We start from the raw sequence: 24,614 nt of genomic DNA, 5'->3' as shown, positions 1-24,614 counted from the left end.
GTATGGACAACCAGATCCACATGTATGGAGTTCAATAAGCTGCTTTGTTGTTCATGCCTATTTCATAGGAATCTTCCCAGACTGACAATCTGCACCTGGACCAGATTAGATAAGATTCAATGCATTCAAGAAGGGGACAGGCCTTGCCCTCTTATGCCTATCTAAGGATTCCAAACTAATTCCCTGCTTGACTCCTCCCCTTGAATCAGCCTCTCTCTGATAAAATAGAAGCCATCTAACAAAAATTAGAACTTTTTCTATAGCCACTTTTCATTCATGTCATAATAATAATGGAATTAAAGAGATTTGGCAGACAGACTTTTTTACCCAGAATAATAGCATATACTGTTTTTTGTTGCTGTATTTGCCACACTGAATGACAAATAAATACAGATAATCCTCATTTAACAACTGACTATTTAACAATTGTTCAAAGTTACGATTGCACTGAAAATTTTGGTTCTTCACACTGGCAACCATTGCAGTATCATTGCAATCACATAATAGCCATTTGATTCACAGCTGGCTTCTGACAAACAGAGTAAAATGGAAAAGCTAGCCATAAAACTGCAAGTCAAAGTCATGTGAAGTCTTGCTTAATGACTGTTGTAGAAGTGAGACTCTAAGTCTATCATGGTCATGGTCATGGAATGTCTCACTTAATAACCATATTGCTAATGTCAGGGTTCCAAGGAACACCCCCAACGAAATAAAGCTCTGAGGCTTGAGGTTCTTCAAAGTTCCAATTTATTAGAGATGTCATGTTGGCACAGCTGGGAAAACCCGAAACTGAAAGCTACCAGGTTTTCCACACCCAGCTGACAGTTCACAGCCCAGCCCCACACCCACAAGTTCATCATATTGTCCAATCAACTCTTCACACTCAATTGGATACAATCTTCAGGCAGTCTACATCAGACATAGGCAAAAGTCCTTGAACACATAATGTTGTTATGACTAACTTTCAACAACAACCCCCTCCCAACGTCCCCAGCTAAAATATGTGGCAGTTAAGAAGCAAAAAGAAAACTGCCATCCAAAACTGACAGCCTAGCTGCTGGTTCCAATAGTGGTAATTAAGCAACAACTATCTGTAAGTTAATGAACATGGTTATAGATTTAGTAATACCAGAGATTTAGATTAATCTTTAATCAAATATTTTTACCGTACATTCTAACTTCAAATTGAGAGCAATGTTTAAACAGAAAAACAGGAGCAACTCCTATCCATGTTAATTCCAACTTACCATTATGGAGTTTTGTAATAACTAATTCAACATCTGCTAAGGAATGTATACTGATCAGGCTACTATTGAGTTCATTGCATAACTGATATGAATCATTCCACGAAGCAATGTTGTTCTTTAGCATATAGCAAAATCCATTGTTCGCATACCAGCCAGATTCACACTGAGTCTCAACATTGTTCGGAGTATCTAAAAAAAAAAAAATCTTGAAAAGAATTTGGTAGAAAACAAGATAATTTCTAAAAGCAGTTACGCAGAACTGGTATCACAGAAAAAGGATCATAGCTCAAAAGGAACAAACTTTGGATACAATAGATTTAAAGTTCAAATTTTGGCATCTCTAGTTAAAAAAAATAAAAAATAATCGGAGTTGTCACAGTACATAATACTGAATCAGATGGACCAAAAGGCTCAATTGGTAGAAGACAAAATTAGCCTGCGTGAATTGTCTCCCTTAGAGCATTTGCTTTCAGGGTATTTTTTTTTAAATGATGCAGAATAAATTCTATTAATGCCAGAATAGAGTTTATATTCTCGGTTACTTTTGCAACTTCCCCTACTCACATTCAAGTCAGATAAAAAAACTGCAAGTACCATATTTACACAGGTAACAAGTTTTATTGAACCCTTAAAATAATTTTTTCTGAGATCCTTTTGAATGGAAATTATAAAAATTCTCTGAAACCTTCTATGTGTAATTAAAGAAAATTATTATTTTTCTGCAAAACTTTGAAAAACAATTCAGTCCAAATTCTAGTACACATTACTTTCTATAAGCATAAATATTTGTGTTCATACAGCATATTTATTTATTTATTTATTTATTTATAAACTTTATAAGCTACCCATCTTACCTCAAGGTAATTTTGGGCGGCTTTAAGTATTTAAATAAAAATTAATGGCTGAACCTATGCTGAATTTGTAGTTTTAATCTGAGGGAAAAATATATAAAGTTTACAAACATTCTGAATTAGTTCTTATGCTTCAGAGTGTATAGTGTGAGTCCTGGTAAAGGTTCAATTTAGTAATCATTTTAAGTATGTTGTGTGAACATAGCTGTAAGTATTTGGAAAGTCTAGAATGGTTCTGAATTTGCTATATTTGCCATTATGTAAAGATTAGACATTTTAGCTGCAAAAACCAGACCACAATTAAATTCACAATGCATTTTGGACTCACCTGGGAAATCTGGTTGACTGTCATTAACTTGTTTCTTGCAGACATAAGGAAGTGGAGTATCACAGGGATAACTCTTCCAGTCACCTGTGTCAGCATTCATAGCTGCACAATCATTTCCCTCTAGTGGAGTTATATCCTGCATCTCTGCAGAAGAGTAATGATTCATTATTAGGCTAATGATACATCGTATCATAGATTATAATAGGTATTGGAATGCAAAGGATGAGATTAAAATTATAGAATTGGTATTCTTTTTATTAAAAAAATTCAACACGGTCAGTTCCATTGTTGATTTTACACTGCATTCTAGACCAGGGGCCTGTTCAGAACTGGGCCGCAGAAATGACAGGTGAGCATGCACATGCAATTCCACTTGTGCGTGAAACGGATGGATGAGCATGCGTGCATCTCAATTTGTACAAGAGGCAGGGGCATACACCAGCTGCTTGTGCAAATGGAGTTGTGTGTGTACCCACCAGCCGTTCGTGTGGAAGCATCTCCTCTTTCTCCGACAGGTCTACAGAACTGGAGAAGTTAGAAACCATTGTTCTAGACCAGGGGTGTAAAACTCAAGGCCCGGGGGCTGGATTCAGTCTGCAGGGTGCTTAAATCTGGCCTGGAAATAACAAAGGACTCCCTGCACCCCGTTTTCAGCCTCAATGGTCTCCTGCAGCATTCTGTCAGCCAAAACCGGGCGTGGCATTTTGGCTGAAAAAGTGCTGCAGGAGGCTGTCCAGGCCAAAAACTGGCTGTGTAGGAGCTGCTCGCAGTCACCCATGCCATTTTGGCTGGCAGGGTGCTGCAGGAGGCTGTCCAGGTCAAAAACGGGCCACGGGGAGGGGCGTGTGCAGGGCCCCCCATATCCCGTTTTGGCCAGCAGAGTGATGCAGGAGGCATCCGTCCTCCCCAGTGGAGAACTACAATGCCAATCCGGCCCTGGAAGAAATCAATTTTGATACCCCTGTTCTAGACTGTGCATTATGAACAAAATTTAAAAAATAAAAGGCCTTGAGAAGAAAGAGACAAGATTTCCTGGACAGGACAACTAAAGCTCTCCAGGAAGATTTGACAAATGAACACCAGAGAGAAGTTCTGTTGTAGAAGCAGATAAATGGAAGCCTGCCATCCTAACAAACAAGGCGACTGGAAGTTGTTCTTTCTTTAAGGGATAATTCATAGCACCTGAGCAACCTGGCCACAGAACACTAAGGGGGAAACCTGTACTCCTGGATTGAAAAAAAACTAAGGACTAGTTTGAAAAAGAAGTATGTCATGGTGGTGGGTGATTCCCTGCAGAGAGGAACTAGCTGTGTGTAGAGCTGATATGACATATTATATGGGAGGCAGGTTCTCCTCCAGTGCCTATATCCACTGCCTGCCTGAACTGGTTTCAATATTCCAAATCATGGTTTGATTTGCCAATGCAAACAAAACAAAACTGAATTAAGAGCAACCCTACCTCCAGCAAACATAGCTACTGGTTACATCCACAAATAACTGTAGAGACCCATTGCTTGCTTGTTTGCTGTGAGTTACATAATAGCAATAGCACTTGGACTTATAAACCGTTTCATAGTGCTTTTACACGCCTCTCTAGGCAGTTTACAGAGTAGCATATTGACCCCAACTACCCGTGTCCTCATTTTACTGACCTTGGAAGGATGGAAAGCTGAGTTAACCTTGAGCCAGTGGGAATTGAAATGCTGGCAGTGAGCAGTGAGCTAGCCTGCAATTCTGCATTCTAACCAGTGTGCCACCATGGCTCACTTATTCCATGTGGGAGGAATCAAATAATGAGGTTACTGGAGTACAGAACGTTAAATGGCTGAAGACTGTATATAAACATGGTGATGGGAAGGGGTAAAAATCACTAGATGGACAGATATGAAAGATAAACATCTAGATAAACAGATGTCCAATCTCTATGCCAAGATATCCAAGTTCTCCACCCAAGGACAGTTTGAACTAAAGATATGAGTGAGGGGTTTTGCCATCACTTATTTCTTCTTCTGTATCAGCTCCATCTTTTTCCGTCACTTCTTGTTACAGTTCTCTTCCCTGCTTTGAAGTTCATCGTACGAATTAATGAGAAGACAGCACAAGAGGAAAAATGTAATTACCTGAATTCCAGTTCACGAAGCTCAATGGAGTATGATCTGACCACTGCCAGCCTCCAGAAACATCCAACTGATTTAATCCAATCCAAAATATTTCTGCAATACCATCTTTAGCTAGAGAGTTTTAAATAAAGATGATGACAATAGAAAAGAACATTTTCAAGCCAATCAATTCATAGTTGGGATTTACCTACTATAGTAAAACCAAACCAAACCAATCTTTATCCTTTGTCTCTGAGCTCATCTGCAGTATTTTGGCACTCAACTACAATAATATGCTTCAACAACAACCTATATTTTCATTGTCTTGTGTATGGTATGTGGAATGGTTTTGCACAAACACGTGAATGTATAGGTTTCTATGAAAAAAATAACAAATAATTAAAAATGTCACTTTTTTCACATATCTGAACTGTTTTGAATGTAAAGCTATGATAAAATGCAGCTCATTTATTTTTGGCTTAGAATGGATGTCTAAAATTGCAAATAACTTGCGTAACAAACTAATGCTAACACAATCCTGGTTTAATGTTATATGGTATGCAACCAATGTTAATTTTAATTTTATTTAAATATAATCAGTACCACGTACTTTTCCAGAGTGGTCTGAGTGGGGATTAATACCCAGTGGAAATAATAGAACTGTAATGGTCCAGATACAATATCTTGAAGACTTATTTTAAATGACATTTTCTTCTTAGAATGTATTATTTTTTCAGAGAAAGAAAAGGGAACAATCAAGGAACTAGAAGCTATAGCTTATGAAGAGGGACTGGGAAAGTTTAATCTTGCAGAGCCAGGGGGAAGGGAGATATAATAAATTTTTCAAATACCTCCAAGGCTATCCTACAGTACAAGGTTATGATCATCTTGTTTACCATTCCAGAGGGCAGAACATAGTATAATGGATTTAAGTTACAGGAAGACACATTCTAGAGGAATGTTATGAAAAAAATCTTTCTAACTGTTTAAACAGTTTGGCAGAGATATTATGGGCTTTGCTTCAGCAAATAGGTTCAAGCAGGGGCTGGACAGCCATTTGTTTAGAATGCTTTAATTAGGTAGGATTCATGGAGTGACCACAGCTGGACTCAAACCTTAAATGGCCCCTTCCAACGCTGCATTTTGTAGATGTAATATCTACTCAACCTTTGCACTGCTTTCATTCTTCGCAAATTGCGGTTTGCCTAAATATCCTTCCTAGATAATGAAATATGTGGGGTGGAGGCGGAGCAGGAAATGGTTCAACATGCTGCTTTTAATGTGTATTTCCCTTTGTGTGCCTGCTTACTCTCTTGCAATCCCTTCCATCTGTCTGCTCTGCAAGGGGGTGGGTTGGGGAGAAGAACAGGTCAGGCACAGGACAATGCATTCAGACTAATGGTGATTAGTGGCTTAGGGACACTGCAAAGGTCATAAATGCAGACAGTGGTCATAAAGTTTTTTCAGTATTGTTGTAATTTTGAATGGTTGCTGAATTAGGCAGTCCATAAAGCAAGCCCACTTGCATTAGTATTATTTTGATTGCATACTGCCTGACTCCCAGTGAGTGGGTTGATTGTTAATATTATGAATTCAGCCAAACGTTTTTAAAATCATCACTCGACATATCAGATTTGGAAACTAGGAAAAATATTCTGTTCTGCAAGCCATGAAATCTGGTAGCCCTGATTCCATCTTGAAATCAATCCACTTATTCTTCATTTGCTTTCCTCTAGATTTCAGTACAAAGTCATAGATAAATAATTTATTGGCCGTATCAAAATATAAAACCAAAATAAAATACAGGATATAATTACAGGGTAAAATAGATAAAGGGAAAATACAGTAATGAAATACATATGTGGTGAGTAGAAAGAAACAGCAGATAAATGCATCATCTTTACATGATATTCCATCTGTTCAATGTAACAGGTTCTAATTGCCTTGAGATAGCCTATAAAACATTCTGCTCACAATATATACATTAGAGCCCAGGGGGGAAATAGGACAAGCAGTGATTCAGGTCCCATAGCCTTCTTGAGAATTGGGCCAAACTCCCCTGACAAATATTTTTCAAACTGAAAAATAGTTTTGTTTTTAGCTAACCATCTTAAATATCTATTTGCCGCCAAGTACTCCATTTCAGTTTGAGCGCTGATATCTAGGACTGCCTGTTAAAAAATGTCCCTTACCTAGGGGACAGTTGAGAGTAAAAATTGGGTAGAAAACCCAGCTGGGACATAATTTGGGTAAATCGGCTTGCACAGGAATTGGGCTGAACCATACTTATCTGTTCTGCCAAACGTATTTTGGATAGCCTATCAGGGTCTACTGAATGAATCCTTAGTCAATATGTGATAACTTTAATTATGAATAGGCTACATAAGAAGTAGACACCTGTTTCTGTTCTGACTGCAGGAGCTGACACCAGTATCCGTTCCCAGTATACTTCTTTAAAAATGTGTCTATACTTGTTCAACTGAAGTATCTTTTGTAAGACCTATAAGTCAGCATTGGGGCCATTTCTGTCCTGAATAAGTAAGGCCAAGGACTGTGGGGACGCTGCAGCAGGCACAACTTTGAAATGGATCACAAGTAACTTTTTGGGGGTGGGAGAAGGTTTGTTGTAACTTAAAACAGCTGCTAAGTGATCAGTTGTTAAGTAAGAAATCCCTGTAACTCAGTCCAAGGCCATCCTTGGTTAGTAGCTCACCAAGATTAGCACTACATCTTACTTCCTCGTCTGTCAGCCTCTATTTTATTTCTGTCACTTACATTTTCTGTATGGTATGATGTTTTATCAGGGAGAAGAGGGAGTAAGGTAGAAACAGCCAAGAGGACTCTTTGTTGTTCTCTTCCACATCCATATCCCATGTTGACATAGGGCATGAAGCAGCAGAGTTTCTCAAAATTGGTATTATATCCATGGGCACGTGGGGTGACCAGTTCTTTTGGAGGTTTAACAGCTTTGCAGTGTTGTTGCTAATTCCCTCAGCTCACCAAAGCATTTTTACAATACCCACTTGTTCAGTACCTGACAGAGAACTGAAAGAGTTAATCAAATTTATCTCTAAAGCTTCTTCAGAAAACTGACTTGATGTGGGAGGTACAGATTATTTATTCAGGCTCTCTCTTCTCAAGGACTGTGATAAAACGTCCTTGGAGTTACCAACTTCTATGCTATAATTAAGCTTTAAAGTAGAAGCTCTCTTATTACCAAAATGAGTTATTTAATAGGCTAACTCCCTCTGGGCGAAGCACATATAATGGGAAGATCCCGAACCTGCTCCAAAAAGGGTTTGTTTTGAACAACATGCTGGCAATAGTGGGGTGTTTGAATGAAAGCATTCAATTTAAAGACTCTCATGGATAGGAGCCATTCAACTTTTGCAGATCAACCAACTGCCTTTCACAATAGAAGCTGACTTGCACGGTCCTTTGGATATAGACTCAGATCTCTTAGCTTATTCCTCACTCTCTTTTTAGATTCCAAATTAGGATCCCCCTTTTCTGGCACTATTATCTGATTTTAAGTGGTATTTATTTATTTATTTATTTATTTATTTAGTCACACAGTATATAGAAGCATAAGCATGAAATAACTATACAATATATAAGCATATATATAAGTATAAGTATGAGTATGTAATAACTATATTAATTGGATATAATGAAAGGAAACAACGGGACAGGAACTGTAGGCACGCTTGTGCTCTTATGCACGCCCCTTACAGACCTCTTAGGAATGGGATGAGGTCAATAGTAGACAGTTTTTGGTTGGAGCTTTTGGGATTTTGGGAAGAGACCACAGAGTCAGGTAGTGTATTCCAAGCATTAACAACTCTGTTACTGAAGTCATATTTTCTGCAATCAAGATTGGAGTGGTTAACATTAAGCTTAAATCTATTGTTTGCTCGTGTATTGTTGCAATTGAAGCTGAAATAGTCTTTGACAGGAAGGACATTGTAACAGATGATTCTATGAGTTAAATTGTCTCTGCATGAGCCTGTCTTAACTGAGTCAGCAGCATCAATCTTGAAACCAATCCACTTACTTCTCATTAGCTTTCACTGACAGCTTTCCTCTAGAATGCAGTATAAAATTGTACTTACCTCGGATATAATTTAACTCGGATGAAGTTGTGATGCTGACCAAATCACTCCCTTGCTTCTTACATGAGAGGTATGCTGCTTTCCAAGAAAGGGCGGCCTGTGTGTTTAACTGATAACAATTTCCAGAATCTTTAAACTGTTCCCATGTATTTTGACAGCCATCCTCTGTTGAAGACAAGTGTTCATAACTGAGCTCTACAGGTACTATAAACATAATCTAGAACTTGTGAACATGTTGCCGTATCAGCTTAATCTACTTAACATGAGAGCAAATATACATATACATGTATTATCTTCATCTCCAATATCGGCATTCAATTTTCATTCTCTGTGCCATCCAGATTACAAAGGAGATAGACGGGGATCTAGATCTAGTCTTCCAATCCCCCGCCCACCCCACATTTCTCCTTGTGCTGTCTGCAACATGTTTGTAGAACACATGAGAAAAAACAGGATCCACTAAAATTGTGAGGACAAAAATTCACAAGGAAGAAGCGTATATCAATTAGGTTCTAGGTTTAAGATGAAACTACATTTTTTGAGCATGTTTTTATAACACAAACTGGAACCTCATAAAATAATTTTAATATCTTAATTTATATCATTGTAATTGCATATGATACAATACTGTTTAATCAATAGAAAGCTATTATTAGATGTGAAGCTCTGTTCATTCTTTTTCTCAAGAAATACCAAAATATATAATATGCATTAATACAACATTAATTTTTCAGGATACTATTTTAGGAAAGCCACTTGCCTCTTTTTAAGCAGAAGCCCCATTGTCCATCTTGATTGAAGTAAGTAGTTGTGGAACACCATTTACCTCCTGCATACCTCTCATTGTGAATGCAATCATGATACCATGTATTATTAAGTAAGAAAGGAAATGCACAAGGTTTTCCATAGGCATTCCCATCCCTGGTATAACTTTCTGCATAAAAGAAACCAAAAACAGATTTTTTTAAAATCTGGAAATGAGTGTATTTGATGTAAAATGAACATATTTTTAAAATATTACTTTAAGACCTGTATGACTGCAGGAAGAATCATGTATGCGCAGATCTTAAGTTACATTAGGTAGAGGCAACAATACATGGAGCCAGAGGTCATCAATAGTAAAAAAAAAAGAAAAAAAAGAACCTAATATCAAAATCACAAGATGATGATCTGACCTATACAACTTAAGGAACAATACAAATGGCCAAAGAAGGAATGAGTGTTCAGCAAAAAATAGTGGGCCGTGCTACAGCAGGCCTGCTGGAGACCAGGCGGCTTCCAATTGAGTACCAGTGTTCACAGAGGAGGCCTTCTCATGTTTTTCCAAAGGAAACATTATTATCTTCCTAAATTGCCTTGATTCAGCTTCAATTGGCTCAATAGGAGGGTAGCATTATATTGTAGTGGCTGTACTGTGAAAACAGTACTGGGTAGATTCGAGTGGGATGACGGAGGCAGTTCTTGAGATTGTTATCTGGGAAGAGTTCGATACTGTGGTTCCCGAGGACATGGACAGGATACTGGGGAGGCAAAATGCGACCACATGTTTACTGGACCCGTGTCCCTCCTGGTTGGTACTGGCCACACAGGAGATTACACGAGGCTGGCTTCTGGGAATTATCAACGCTTCTTTGACGGAGGGTGTCTTCCCTACCGCCTTGAAAGAGGCGGTGGTGAGACCCCTCCTCAAGAAGCCCTCCCTGGATCCAGCTGTTTTAGCGAATTATCATCCTGTCTCCAACCTTCGTTTTGTGGCGAAGATTGTTGAGAGTGTGGTGGCACGACAGCTCCCCCAGTACCTGGATGAAACTGTCTATCTAGACCCGTTCCAGTCCGGCTTCAGGCCTGGGTACAGCACGGAGACGACTTTGGTCATGTTGGTAGATGATCTCTGGAGGTCTCGGGACAGGGGTTGTTCCTCTGTCCTGGTCCTGTTAGATCTTTCAGCGGCTTTTGATACCATCGACCATGGTATCTTGCTGCGACGGCTGGGGGTTTTAGGAGTGGGGGGCACCGTTTTTCGGTGGTTTTCCTCCTATCTCTCGGGCCAATCGCAGACGGTGTTGGCAGGGGGGCAGAGATCGACCGCAAGGCACCTCATGTGTGGGGTGCCATAGGGGTCGGTTCTCTCACCTCTCCTGTTCAACATCTACATGAAGCCACTGGGTGAGATCATCCGTGGTTTTGGGGTGCAGTGCCATCTGTATGCTGATGACACTCAGTATACATTTCCACCCTTAACCACCCCAATGAAGCCATCGAAGTGATGTCCTGGTGTCTGGAGGCTGTGCGGGTCTGGATGGGGAAGAACAGACTTCGACTCAACCCTTCCAAGACTGAGTGGCTGTGGATGCCAGCATCCTGGTACAGCCAGCTGATTCCATCGCTGTCTGTTGGTGGCGAAACATTGGCCCCTAGGGAGAGGGTCCGCAACTTAGCGTTCTCCTGGATGTTCGTGTTCATGTTAGAAGAACACATGACGGCCGTCGCCAGGGAAGCTTTTTATCAGGTCCGCCTGATACGCCAGTTGCGCCCCTTCCTATACCGGGATTCTCTATGCATGGTCACTCATGCCCCTGTCACTTCCCGTCTGGACTACTGCAATGCTCTCTACATGTAGCTCCCCTTGAAGAGCACGAGGAGGCTCCAACTGGTCCAGAATGCGGCTGCGTGGGTAATAGAGGGAGCAACACGATGCTCCCATGTAACACGTTTCCTGCGCAAGCTGCACTGGCTGCTGATAGTCTTCCGGGTGCAATTCAAGGTGTTATCACCTTTAAAGCGCTCCATAGCATAGGACCGGGTTATTTACGAGACCGCCTACTGCCACCAATAGCCTCCCACCGACCTGTGTGCTCACACAGGGAGGGACTCCTCAGGATGCCGTCAGTCAAAAATGCCGACTGGTGACCCCCAGGGGGAAGGCCTTCTCTGTGGGGGCTCCTCCTGTTTGGAATGAGCTCCCTCCGGGGTTACATCAACTCCCTGACCTCCGGACCTTTAAACGCAAACTTAAAACCTTTTTGTTCCACCGTGCGGGTCTGGCCTAACGCAATTTTTAAATGTGGGGATTTTTATGTGGGTTTTATGACAGCTTTAACTATTGTGGCCAAATTTTAGAATCAGTTTTTTAAAATGTTTTCATTTTTGTTTATATTGTTTTATCCTGGCTGTAAACCGCCCTGAATCCTTCGGGAGAAGGGCGGTATAGAAATCAAATTAATAAAATAAATAAATAAATAAATAAATAAATAAATAAACAAACAAACAAACAAACAAACAAACAAACAAGACTTCAATGAACCATAAGTGGACCATCTTTGATCTAGGGCAGAGGTCCCCATTTCTTGGTCTGTGGACTGGCACCAGTCCGTGGCATGGCAGGAATTAGTCCATGCAAACAGGTGAACCCCATCCAAGGGATGCAGGCAGCATGCGAAATCATGCCCCCTCTGGTCCATGGAAAAACTTTTTTCCACAGAACCGGTTCCTGGTTCCTAAAAGGTTGGGGGCTGTTGATCTAGGGCCGTGATGGCAAACCTATGGAACGTGTGCCACAGGTGGCACGCGTAGGCCTCTCTGCCGGCACACGAGCCCTCGCCCCAGTTGAGCTGTATATACACCCAACAGGAACAGGAAGTGCCTCACAAGAGCAGATAGAGGTAAATGCTAGAGAGGCAGGAAATGCATCACTGAACAATGGAGATGAATGCTAGAGAGGAATGAAGCTGCATACAAGGCTGACATAACACCTGTAACAGCGTATGCATGAAGGAGAGGGGCGGGGCAGGAGGGTTGTGGCGTGCCCCCTCGTGCCCCTTTTTTGGTCCCAGGAGGCTTCAGGGAGGCCTGCTAGGCCCAAAATGGGAGGCAGGGGGGAGCCTATGCGTGGGTGTGTGCTCGCATTATATTATGGGTGTGGGCAAGCGTGCGTGTGCTGTTGTCCTCGCGCACATGCTTTCAGCACTCAAGGACAAAAAGGTTAGCCATCACTGATCTATATGAAGCTTGGGTGTATGATTTCTTGTCTTTGATAAAGTGCTTCAACATCTATATGTCAATTTCTACAAATGTTTGAATTGCTGGTTTTAAAAGGATCTTGCTTCAAGTTTGGAAGAGGACTTTTATAACAGTCAATGCACAACCTAGTAGATTAACTTTGCAAGGAGAATATGCCTTATCCACAAGGGAAAGTTAAAAAAAAATGGCTTTGAAATTACTAGCAAAAGCAAGTTGTCTCCACATTTTTAATGCCAAAGCAATATGTTGATACAAACTTCTTGCCTGCACAGCTTTCATAACTTACTTGCATACCAAGCTTTCAACACTATTCTCATGGTTAATTAGCATACACAGTTATATTTTAAATGCTACATGTTATTGTAATAAACATTTTGTACTGGAAATTCAAAAAAAAAAAAAAAAGGAAATGAGATCCCAGTCTAGTGCTTGCTTGTTTTTAATATGGTCAATACTTTCAGATATATATTTATTTTTCTTTTCTGTATCTTCTTTGCTCAAAGTATTATTTAAAGTAATATAAGTAATAAATAAAAAAATGTAGCCACATTTCTCATCCATGCAGAAAGTGAAAAAAAATTTGCCAAGAAAAAAAGTGATTTCAAAAAGCACTGGGGAGAGCAACCTGAGTCTCTTCAAATGCTGCTAAACTACAATTCTCAGCAGCTGAAGCTAATTCAGCTACATCTTAATTGATTTTTGTATTATGTTCTTTCTTGTGTTCACTGCCTAGAGTTCCACTGACAGCTGGACAACTATATAAATCTGATCACTAGATAGTAGATAACTTCTGGAATACAGGATAGCTGGGTAACACTATCACTAGATAGCCAGATAAAATCTGGAGGATCTTAAGTTCCTTTTAAGTTTCAGCTTTTAGGGTTGACATGAAACAACCAAGTTGGCTAATGAGATGATATCATAATCTTCAGCAAAATAACTTTCAATGGACACAGTCAAAATAAAACTGATCGTTTCAAGATTTGTTCGGCTATCCTTGCTGGCTTTCTAACAGAAGAAGGGCATTCTTCAGAATTATTAAATACAAAATACAGGAAATCTATGACAATTCAAAATTATGTGTGGGGTTATTAGTATTTTAATTGTCCTGATTCTTTTGCTATTACTGATGTGAATATCGAGCAGATACAAGGCAAATTTTCTGACTCCAAGGGCTGCACATGACACTGATGAAAGCTGCTTTTGTTGGGTTGGAGAACAGACGTCTCTTCATACCAGCAGTGAAAGACTAAACAATCTTCTCATGGGAAGTGAACGAACAAACCAAATCCCTGAGAAATTAAAGACTGTCCTCTGATAATCCCACCAGAAATTATTAACTTGGTTTTGTTAACAGCAAAGCCTAATCCACAAAGCCACAATAGCGTGGCTAGAAGTACCGCAGCACATTTAATAAACAAAAATAAAATAAATACATTACTCTACTGCCCTGCTGAAGAAGAAATTGGGGCTGGTTTTGAAAGCTCAGAAAGGAACCAGGAAGAACATTGTACTAAATAATTGTACTAACAGGACTTCAGGCCCTGTAGATAAAAATAGCCTGAATTGGCTGAAGGTTAGATTAGATCAGGAGAAAAGGCCTGTGAATATGGGTGAATATCTGGTGACTTTGTTGTAATAATTATAATTAATTTGTACAGCTGTTTAAATCTATTTAGAACTGTTAAACAGAAATTTTAAAAAACCCAAGGCAGTTCCTGTCCATGAATTTATAATTTCATAAACTATATAATAAAGGTCTACAGGGCGGGGTGGAAGAAAGGAAAAAGAGAAAAACAAATACGTTCATTCATAATTATGTAAACACAAATATGACTAGAAACAACTGTGTGATACAGTGATACAGAACCTCGTCAACCAAGTAGCTCCACAGAACAAGACAGAAATACAAAAGATGCCTTGAGGTAATTTCCATTTGTTTATTTAGACATCCCAGCGTCTAGTACAGCGAGCAGAAGACAAAGTGGTTTTGTACTTTAAAGACTAGTGAAGCTCCATGTTTTCTGTGCTCTAACCGTAGAAAAGTTTGTAGGACTTCCCCAGAGTTCCTTCAACTTGAAAATAATTTTTTTGGCATTCAAATTAGAGAGTGCGAGAGCACTGATTTCATTGTTATGGTTAATCCCCCGTTTCTTAAAAATAATTAAGTTCAAAGCTTTCTCTTCTGCAAAAGTGGGGGGAAAAAGTTTAATCAAAAGGGAAGTGCAGAAACTTTCACTTCTACTTTGGATTAACCCTGATCTCTTACATCACCATTTCACCAAAAGATCCCTACAATCCTGTTCTCCAGATCAGTACATGCCTTTCCCCCCCCTCTGAAGGGACAGTGAGGCAGCAAACCTGGGGGTCTGATTTAGGCGAGGCTTTGGGAAACAGTTAGTCAAAATAGATGTTGTCAGGGTTTTAATTTATTTTTAGTGCTCATTCTATACAACAAAGGGGCAAAAATAAACCAACCCACCATTGAAAACCCAGCACTTCACTTTCAGAAGTTAACTACATGAACTTGAAGGATCTTGAGAAGTAGAGAAATTGAGCAGGGGAGCACTTGAACCTATGGCTTATCTACCCTCATGCTAAAACATGATTTAATGTAACATCAACATTTCCACTACAGAGGAAATAAATTATGCATTCTTTATAAATGCCAAATGTACTAAGATTTAAGTGCAAAGACCATTATCAAAAGCAGTAACAATTATTCCACACACACCCCAATCCATAATAAGGTCTAATATTTCACTGATTTTTCCACATGGTATTTTCATCTGGAAATAATCTGTTTCATCCTGCAAAAGCATCATAATGATAATCTGAGCCCTTTTAAAAATCATGAGAAGTCTGCATGTTTTCCAAAGGAACACCAGTTATTTACAATGCTTTTTTCCTTAATTTATTATTTATTTATTATTTAATTTAATAATTTTTATCCCACCTTTATTACTTTATTAGTAATTCAAAGGCAGTGAACATGCCAAATATTCCTTCCTCCTCCTATTCTCCCAACAACCTTGAGGTAGGTTGGGCTGAGAGAGGGTGACTGGCTCAAAGTCACCCAACTAGCTTTCATGTCTAAAGTGGGACTAAAACTCACAGCTTCCTGGTTTCTAGGTCAGCACCTTAATCAATACATTAATGATCTTAGTGCTCCTCCAAAGGCATTCCGACATCCTCCAAATTAACATTCAATTAGATATCCCCAAGTATGGATTTCAACTTCCCAAAATCTAAACCGGCATAGTCCCAGAATAGCTGAGAATGCTAGTACTTGCAGTCCCTATATCTGGAAACAATGTACATTAGACCATGGACAGGAATGTCTGACTTCCAGTTCATCACATGAGTGTTAATTAGGATTACTGGTGGTTAATCATCATTTGATGCCACATTCAACTGGGAATGCCCCCTTTCTTTTGAAAGCCTTAGAAGTCAGCATTTAACCATATTCTGGCTGAAACCCTTCTTTCCCTTTCTACAAATCAAAGATAATACATACCACTATATGGAAATTTACAAATCGTATCGCTGGAATTGCTTCTCCTCCAAGCATCAGAAGAGTTTAGGCTTACAGCGAGGACTCCATTCTTTAATGCTAGTTTGTTCTGAGATGTGGAAAGGATGGAATCACCTACACAGCGCCACCACAAATTGAGATCCGAGTCACAAGCAAACATTTTTAAGGTATTTGTAGACTTCACAGTCTCTAGTCCAAGGCACTTTTGGGATCCCAAATTAAAAAGGCGATGTTGAGAGACCCAGGTCCATAAGCTCTCGTCTGCCTCCTTACAATCTCCTAATATTAGGTGCTGGCTTTTAACTTGGATGCACTTATTAGACTTTTCATGCCGGATGGTGAAAAGATTGTTATCTGCATGAAGAAAAGAACATATTTTAGTGATTTTTCTGTTCTAACTTTTAGTAGAAACAAAGATAATACTGAAAGATTATGTAGTAACACTGGAATGCACTATCAACATTCAGTTCCTTTATAGAACATCTTAATTATTACTGAAAATACCTGTGTCTATTTATATACTTACAAACAGCATTCTCTAAGCAACATTACGTATAGTTTTGAAAGATTAAAAAAGTAACATAAACTCAGAAGCAAATAAAGCAATATTTAAAGATCGGCAGCATCAATTTTAATATCACTGTGTGCTCAATGTTTAGGAGGCCTGGAACAGAGGTGGGTTTCAGCAGGTTCTGACCAGTTCTGGAGAATCGGTAGCGGAAATTTTGAGTAGTTCAGAGAACCGGTAGTAAAAATTTTGACTGGCCCCACCCCCATCTATTCTCAACCTCCTGAGCCCCAGCTGATCGGGGGGAAATAGATATTTTGCAGTAACTTTCCCCTGGAGTAGGGTGGGAATGGAGATTTTACAGTATCCTTCCCCTGCCACACCCACCAAACTATACCCACTAAGCCACACCCACAGAATCGGTAGTTGCAATTATGACTTTGCCATATCCTGTAGTTGTGTGATCTCCATGTGTGACTTTGCTGGCTTCCAACAAGTGAAGGGGAAGCCAGCAGGAGATCAAAAATGACAATCATGTGATTCCCTTAACAACAGCAACTGGAAATGCTGGTCCAAACTGCTGTCATTAAATGAAGACTATCTGTGATATGTTCAGCTATGTTCTGGAGTTCTTTGGAAGACATTCTCAGAAGGAACTCCATGTAAAATATATTGTCTAATCCAAACAGAGCTCAGATAACGATGTTTAGTGTATCAAGTAAAATAAAAGGATTCAGAATCAGAGGCCGCTTATGCTTCCAATGAGGCTGCTAGATTAATAAGACTCCCCAGTGAATAAACCTAGTTCTTTAAAGTTTAGGTGAATTTATTGACATGTCCATTTGATTTTCTTCATAGTAGTGCAATAAAGAACTGGTGAACTTTTCTAGTTTAATGCCCAATTTTCTAGTTTTATTGTTTTTATTTTATTATTAACTTTTTATTGCATTTCCAGTACTGTTTAGATTAAACCACAGTTTATTAGTCTTTAGCCAATCTTTATGGATGTAATCCTAAATATTTGCAGTTTAACCCATTAATTAGAAGCATGTTCCATTGAACCAACAGGTATTATTGCTATGTAAATATATCCTCAATAGAAATATTAGATTTATTATACATTTGATGCAAGATTAATTAATCAAATTTACTAAAGAAATACTGGAATAAAATTATCTGTAAAATGAATTTCTGGTTTGAAATTATGATCTAGTTTATGTATTTATGGGCTAATTTTTTATTCATTTTAAAATTAGAAAGCTTTTAAAAATAAATTGAATACTTTTTAGTTAATGAAAACCAGTAAGTTGTCGAATTCTCTAAACCAGTTTTCTAGAGCTTAAACCAATTAAAACCTATTTGCTGGTATAGAAAGACCACTGCAGCCTAGTCTGATTACTAAACCTCACATCATAAAGCTCTGATGAGAACAATTTTAGTTGCTATATGCATTTAGCTTAGGCTACAATTACGTTTTTTGTTAGAGAAAATAACCCGAGATGGCACACTAAGACCACTGAATTGTGCAGAAATTGTACAGCTGTACCATAAGTTTTCCACTGTAATAGTTATTACTCAGTTAAAATTTATTTTGCAGTGTACAAAATGTTTCTGCTTTATATTCTCTAATGATTAAATTAATAATAGATTTCTAAAAGTCACAGCAGTGAATTAAGCACCCTGCAAACGGAATACCCGCAGACCTTTATTTGAAACTACCTAAAATATTATGCTAATCTGGGATTTGAAATATTTATTTGCAATTTACTAGCCTGAATACTGGTCTACAAAGCTTCTATCTAAAGTATGTTTATGCATTTGCTGCCTGCTTGGGGCATTTCCCTGGAGGCATGCCTCAAGTGATCTGTGGAAAGAAAACAATTGTGCTATATTCAATGTATTTAACTGAAACACACTTTGCAAATTCTGCTTGATTTTGAAAATGTGCCCCATGCATGGGGAAGATTGTTGAACAGTCAGATGAATAAAGGTATTCCCTCAACAATAATCCTGGGGAGGGGGTTAATAGTGATTCATCTAATGGACATTTTTATGTTGAGGTTTTTAATCAGCAATTCAGTATCTTGGTAATATGTTTGATTTATTACTTCATGCTTTATCAACTTTTTATTATAGCTGAACCGAGCCACAATGCTTTCATGCAACAAAAACCTTCTGGGATAAATTCCTCTTAATATATTCATTTCTAAAAAAGTTGATTAAAATCTTATCCCTGACATTACATACAACATAGTTGCTTGCTTTATTAACAGTAAAAAAATGCTAAACAAACAAACAAACAAACAAACAAACAAACAAACAAACAAGAAAGATAAAATGCCCCTCATAGTAATTACAATTTTTGAGCTTAGCAAACACATCGGGGTGAAATCCAGCAGGTTCTGGCAGGTTCTGGAGAACTGATAGTGAAAATTTTGAGCAGTTCAGAGAACTGGCAAATATCACCTCTGGTTGGCCCCAGAATGGGGGTGGGAATGGAGATTTTGCAATATCCTTCCCCCAGGAGTGGGGAAGGAATGGAGATTTTGCAGTATCCTTCCCCTGCTACGTCTACCAAGCCACACATGCCCACCAAGCTACGCCCACAGTAAAAAAAATTGGATTTCAGCACTGAAACACATCCTGAAAAAGTGTTATTGAAAAACAATAAAATGACACTGCAAGATTTACAGGTAGTTCTCAATTTACAATCACAACTGAGCCCAAAATTTATGTTGCTAAGTGAGAAATTTGTTAGTGAGTTCACGTGATGTTTCGCAACATTTTTCCCCTTCACGGAGCTGGGATGGGTGTGGCCTGTGCATGATGCATCTGGCTCACAGGCCACCAGTTTGACACCCCTGTTCTAGTGCAACAGTCAGTAAAATCCCAAGCTCTCTGGGATAACTCTGTTGATGTGGTATGCATTGCTTATTGTTCCAAAGCTGATTGGTATTTCCAGAGGTCCTACTGCTACCAATGGCAGTCTTCCAGCTGGTGGCATGGAACAAGGGCCATGGTGGCTCAGGCTGTAAGATAGCCTGTTATTAAAACACAGCAGCCTGCAATTACTGCAGGCTCGAATCCCACCAGGCCCAAGGTTGACTCAGCCTTCCAACCTTTATAAGGTAGGTAAAATGAGGACCCAGATTGTTGGGGGGGCAACAAGTTGACGTTGTAAATATACAAATAGAATGAGACTATTGCCTTACACACTGTAAGCCGCCCTGAGTCTTCGGAGAAGGGGGGATATAAATGTAAATAAATAAAAAAAAGAGTAAGTACTGGGTACCATGCAAGCCACAGTGAAGTTAGGCCTGGGATATAAAGCACATGAGCCCAATGGCAAGAACTAACAACCCAATCCAGAACTAGGAGATGGAGGACCCCAAAGGGCTCCTTCAACCATCTGCAACATTCTAAAAATCACCAACTAACAATGGCACTCTGCTAACACAGCCAGCCTTGGTACCATGTGTGTATGTGTGGGAGAAGTACATTCATGAAAGATAACACATGTAAAAAATGGGTAGGACCCATGTTTTGACAATCCAACATGGTTCCTACCATGCTGCTCCCTTTACCACCAAACTCCATACAGATGCCCTATTCCAAGTCAAATGTTGAAAATGTTAAAAATATAATAATCACAATAAATTCTAAATTTCTATGTATTTAGAAAAAGGTTCTGAGAAAACACTTCACTACAGAAAAGTTGTAGCAGGATGAGGCAACAGATAGACTGCTCCTTTTATGTATTTGATAACTGGTTGCTAGAAGTAAAATAAACCAATAATTTTCCCAATAAATGAATAGAACATCACACAAATATGAATTATAAATTTTGTGGTGCAAGTTATTCATGACTGATCTCGATAAAAGAGACAGAAATACCAGTAGTGAATTTCACTAACAAGTACACTTTTAAAGATTCTGGAGATGCACACACTGTATCAGCCTTTTGAGGAAGATCAGAACTAAATTTTGAGGAACCAAAACTAAATTTTCCTTAAATGTTTTCAAATTGATCACAATATTTAAAGTAGGGTTTGATTGATCCAGATCGAAGTGAAAACATTACTTCTCATAAATTGAAAACCATGCTATTGATGCAGCTTAAAATAGTGTTTGTCTGAATATGAGTCAGCAATGACTCATATTTCTGACTCAGTTTGCAATCAATAATTCTAAAATCTTTTTCACAAGCACAATGGTTAATCCAAGTATGCCCTTTGCTGTGTCTGTAAATTTGATTTTTATTTGCTAAGTGAAAAAATTTGCATTTTGTATTTTGTTTTAGTAACAGTTAAATTGCTTTAATTTCTTAAGATAGGGTTGAATTTTTTTTCTCTCTACAAGGGAATCCCAAAAAATTCCATACACTCATTATGCACACTTTGATATGATTCATTCCATGACTTCTTACAAATCATAAATAAAATTCTGGAAAGTAAAGGGCCCAAAAATAAAAAAAATCACCAAAAAGCTCATTCCTTTCCATGGATGGCTTTCAGGATAGCTTTCCACCCATTTAATACTCCTGTGATCCAGCTTTCTAATGAGAACGTCACATATCAAATACTTTCTAAAATTACTGAATATGTTTGTAGCTATTCCACAAATTATTAAGTAAACTATGAATAAAAGAAATGAAATTAAGTTAATCTGGAATGATTTGTTCTTGAGAAATCTATACTGACTTCTGGTAATTGACATATTGTTTTGAAACTATTTATAGATCAGTAACTTGAATATCTGCTGTAGAATCTTAAGTTTCAGTATCTCGTTCCTAGATCATCCTTTCTCCCCCTTTTGAAAATAGAAACAATAGTGAGCCTCCAGTTTAGCATTTCATTCATTCACCAGAATCCTTCATGCCCAATCCATCACTATCCTAGGAGGCCATTAATCTACCCCTGGAGATGATAACTTTTTCAGAGGAAATAGAAACATGATCAGGAAATACCTATCAATCTTAACTTTAATTTTGTGTTTTCATCTTACATTTCATAATTGCCTGGAAGTACACATACACTCTTACTGGAAAACACTGAGTAAAAATAAGCGCTAAGTAGTTTTGCTGATTATTATGTTAAAGTTTTGCCATCTCCAACAATTGTTGAATAAATAGGTAGTTCTCAACCTATGACCATTCAGTCAGTGGCCATTTTAAATTACGATGGTGCTGAACGAATTATGCCTTCACCAAAGCCCAACGTACAAACTGTCCTGCAGCCTAAGCCATGAGAACAGTGCCCACGGATCAAAGTGTTCCTACAACAGCAACTTCATGAACTAAAGATTGAAATTGATAGAAGCAAAAGAAAGGAGTGTAAAGTTGGCTTGATTAATTAGAACTAAAATACAGAATATTTTAAAAAACTTCTGGAAACCATTTATGGACTTTTTGCCAATATGTAGATACAAATAACAAGAAGTTTTGGATTTGTGAATGGATAAGGGGACGGGCTTATAATAAGAAGTAAAATTTGTATGTAATCTGATAAGGGATGGAAAACTATTGCTTATATCAGTAATCTTTGATTTATGACCACAATTGAGTTCAAAATTTATGTTGCTAAGTGAGACATTTATTAAGTTTTGCCCCTTTTTATGAGCTTTCGTGCCACGGGTGTTAAGTGAATCTGGATTCCCCATTGACTGTGCTTGTCAGAAGGTTTCAAAAGGTGATCACATGACTTTAGGATACTCCAAATGTCATAAATAAGAGTCAGTTGCCAATATTCTGAATTTTTATTACATGGCCACGGGATGTTGTGTTGGTTGTAAATGTGAAAAACAGTCATACGTCATTTTTTTCAATGGTGTTATAACACTAGAGTAACTGTTGTAAGTTGAGAACTATCTGTATTTGTAACAAGAAATATCTGGATTTACTTCTTTAAATGTTCTTTCTATTACTTTTCACTTACTCTTTTTTTGCACTTAGCATTTATTTTTTCTAATTTTTTTCTGATTTCAGTTTGTATTTTCTTTTAGCACTGTAAAAGTATTACAGAAGGACAGAAGGGATCCTAAAAAGTCCTAAATATTGTGATAGAGCTGTCTTAGCCTTAGTTAATGATTATTGCCATTTCCTGCCCTTTGGGGAAATGCAATAAATATTATTATATGCCTGTACCATACAGTATTTCTGTTCTGTTATGAGACAGTTACTTTTCACCTTAAAAGAGATATTGAATGCAAGTCATTTACAAAACTACCAAATAAAGTGCAGTAGTAGCTTCAGGAAAGACACCAGGGGCAACAGAATGAATGAAGGCATTCCACAGACAGTAGACACTATTGCAAAGAGCAGAAGAAAACTGAAGTCTAATTAGGGAGATTTCTTTTTATATCTTGCATTTAACTTCAGTTCAACAGCAACATTTATCACATGCCTCAATCTTTCAACACGGATGTGGGATGTGTCTTTTTTTTTTTTTATCTGGTTTGGCTCTGTAACCAAACAAGACAGTCACATACTTCAACAGATAATTAGAACTGCAGAAAAAACAATTGCTACCAAGCTGCCTTCTACTGAGGACCCGTATACTGCATGAGTCAAAAAGAGGGCTGTGAAAATATCTACAGACCCCTCGCATCCTGGACATAAACTGTTTCAACTTCTACCCTCAAAATGACCCTATAGAGCACTGCACACCAGAACAACTAGACACAAGGAGTTTCCCCCCCATGCCATCACTCTGCTAAACAACTAATTTCCACAACACTGTCAAACTATTATCGCAGTAAGTATTTTTTTCCCCTGAGATGAGAATAATAATAATTCTCATCTCAGGAAAAAAAATATTTACTGCGATACAGCGGATTATCCGTTCCTTACAAGTTGCACCTGTTTAACCACACTGTACCTATAATATCCTGGTAAAAGAAATGCAGAGTCACTCAGCTTGTTTCCTACAAATCTGTGGCTGAGGATTCTGGTTCTAACCTGTAGAAGATCTGGAGACTAGACATACAAACGGAAGATGGAACTAATCTAATCTAATCTAATCTAATCTAATCTAATCTATTTCTCTTTACCTGATCCTGTTTTTTCCTTTCTGTCTTTACTTGCTCTCAAATCATTATTAGTGTCTTTTAGCTTGCTTTTATGTGTGTCTATACCCCAACTTAATTATTTCCTGCCATGTTCCCCCTTTTTCCTGTAGATAAGGGTCAGCTTGTTTGCTGGAAGGGTGCGTTGTTTTACTTCCTGTGCCTGCTACCTTTCCCGTAGATAAGGGTTGGCCCTCTTGCCAAGGTGGCATGTCTTTCTCCTTAATTTTTCTTTGGGAAGGAATTGACCTTTTCCATACATAAGGACTGCCTGTGTTGGCAGGATTCAATTGCCTTTTATTTCCCTGAGATGGCTGGTTCCCTGGGCTGTCTTTGTGGAGAAAAAAAAAGAAGAAGAAAGGAAACCCAATGTGGAGTACCTGCCCTTAGATCGGCAAGCAAATACTAATAGAAATACAATAAGATCCAGACAGAGGTGGTTATTTGCCGGTTCTTCAAACTGCTCAAAGTTTCCGCTACTGGTTCTCCGAACTGTTCTAAATGTCCGTTACCAGTTCTCCAGAACCTGTCAGAACCTGCTGGATTTCACCCCTGGTGCAAGCAGAGTATGATTGGTGTATGAATGAGATGATGAACATTAATGCAACCACGAGCGTCTGAGCCTGACCACTTTTCCGTTGATAAGGAAGGCCTTTTTCCATTGGCCTGTGGTCTAGAATTACATTCATTATCCATAGAGTTAATGTATGTTGCCTTTTTCTCATCTCCCATCCCCTGCTCGTTTTTTGTTGGATGTTCTTGCTTTGTGATGAGGGACTCCTGGTCTAAAATGATTATTTCTATGATTTGGTAAAGACATCCTAGATGCCACCATGAAAACCTTTGCCAAAC

General features: G+C 38.5%; 1 protein-coding gene across 2 annotated transcripts in view; it reads right to left on the bottom strand.

Annotated features, from left to right (window-relative positions):
• LY75 (lymphocyte antigen 75) overlaps window positions 1–24,614 on the bottom strand; it is a 91,545-nt gene that overhangs the window by 59,038 nt on the left and 7,893 nt on the right. For both annotated transcript variants that reach the window (XR_009156202.1, XM_058191890.1), the window contains exons 2-7: window positions 16,175–16,546; window positions 9,398–9,571; window positions 8,638–8,802; window positions 4,547–4,657; window positions 2,427–2,570; window positions 1,248–1,436 (exon numbers count right to left, since the gene is read on the bottom strand). Coding sequence is in view for 1 of the 2 variants with exons in the window: in XM_058191890.1 (XP_058047873.1) it covers window positions 1,248–1,436; window positions 2,427–2,570; window positions 4,547–4,657; window positions 8,638–8,802; window positions 9,398–9,571; window positions 16,175–16,546 (1,155 nt within the window). In the remaining variant the exon portion in view is untranslated. The remainder of the gene's footprint in view (window positions 1–1,247; window positions 1,437–2,426; window positions 2,571–4,546; window positions 4,658–8,637; window positions 8,803–9,397; window positions 9,572–16,174; window positions 16,547–24,614) is intronic.

This window comes from Ahaetulla prasina, chromosome 1, assembly GCF_028640845.1.
Source record: "Ahaetulla prasina isolate Xishuangbanna chromosome 1, ASM2864084v1, whole genome shotgun sequence".
NCBI classification, from domain to species: domain Eukaryota; kingdom Metazoa; phylum Chordata; class Lepidosauria; order Squamata; family Colubridae; genus Ahaetulla; species Ahaetulla prasina.
Note: the sequence above shows the minus strand (reverse complement) of the source record. Positions and strands in the feature narration are given on the sequence as shown.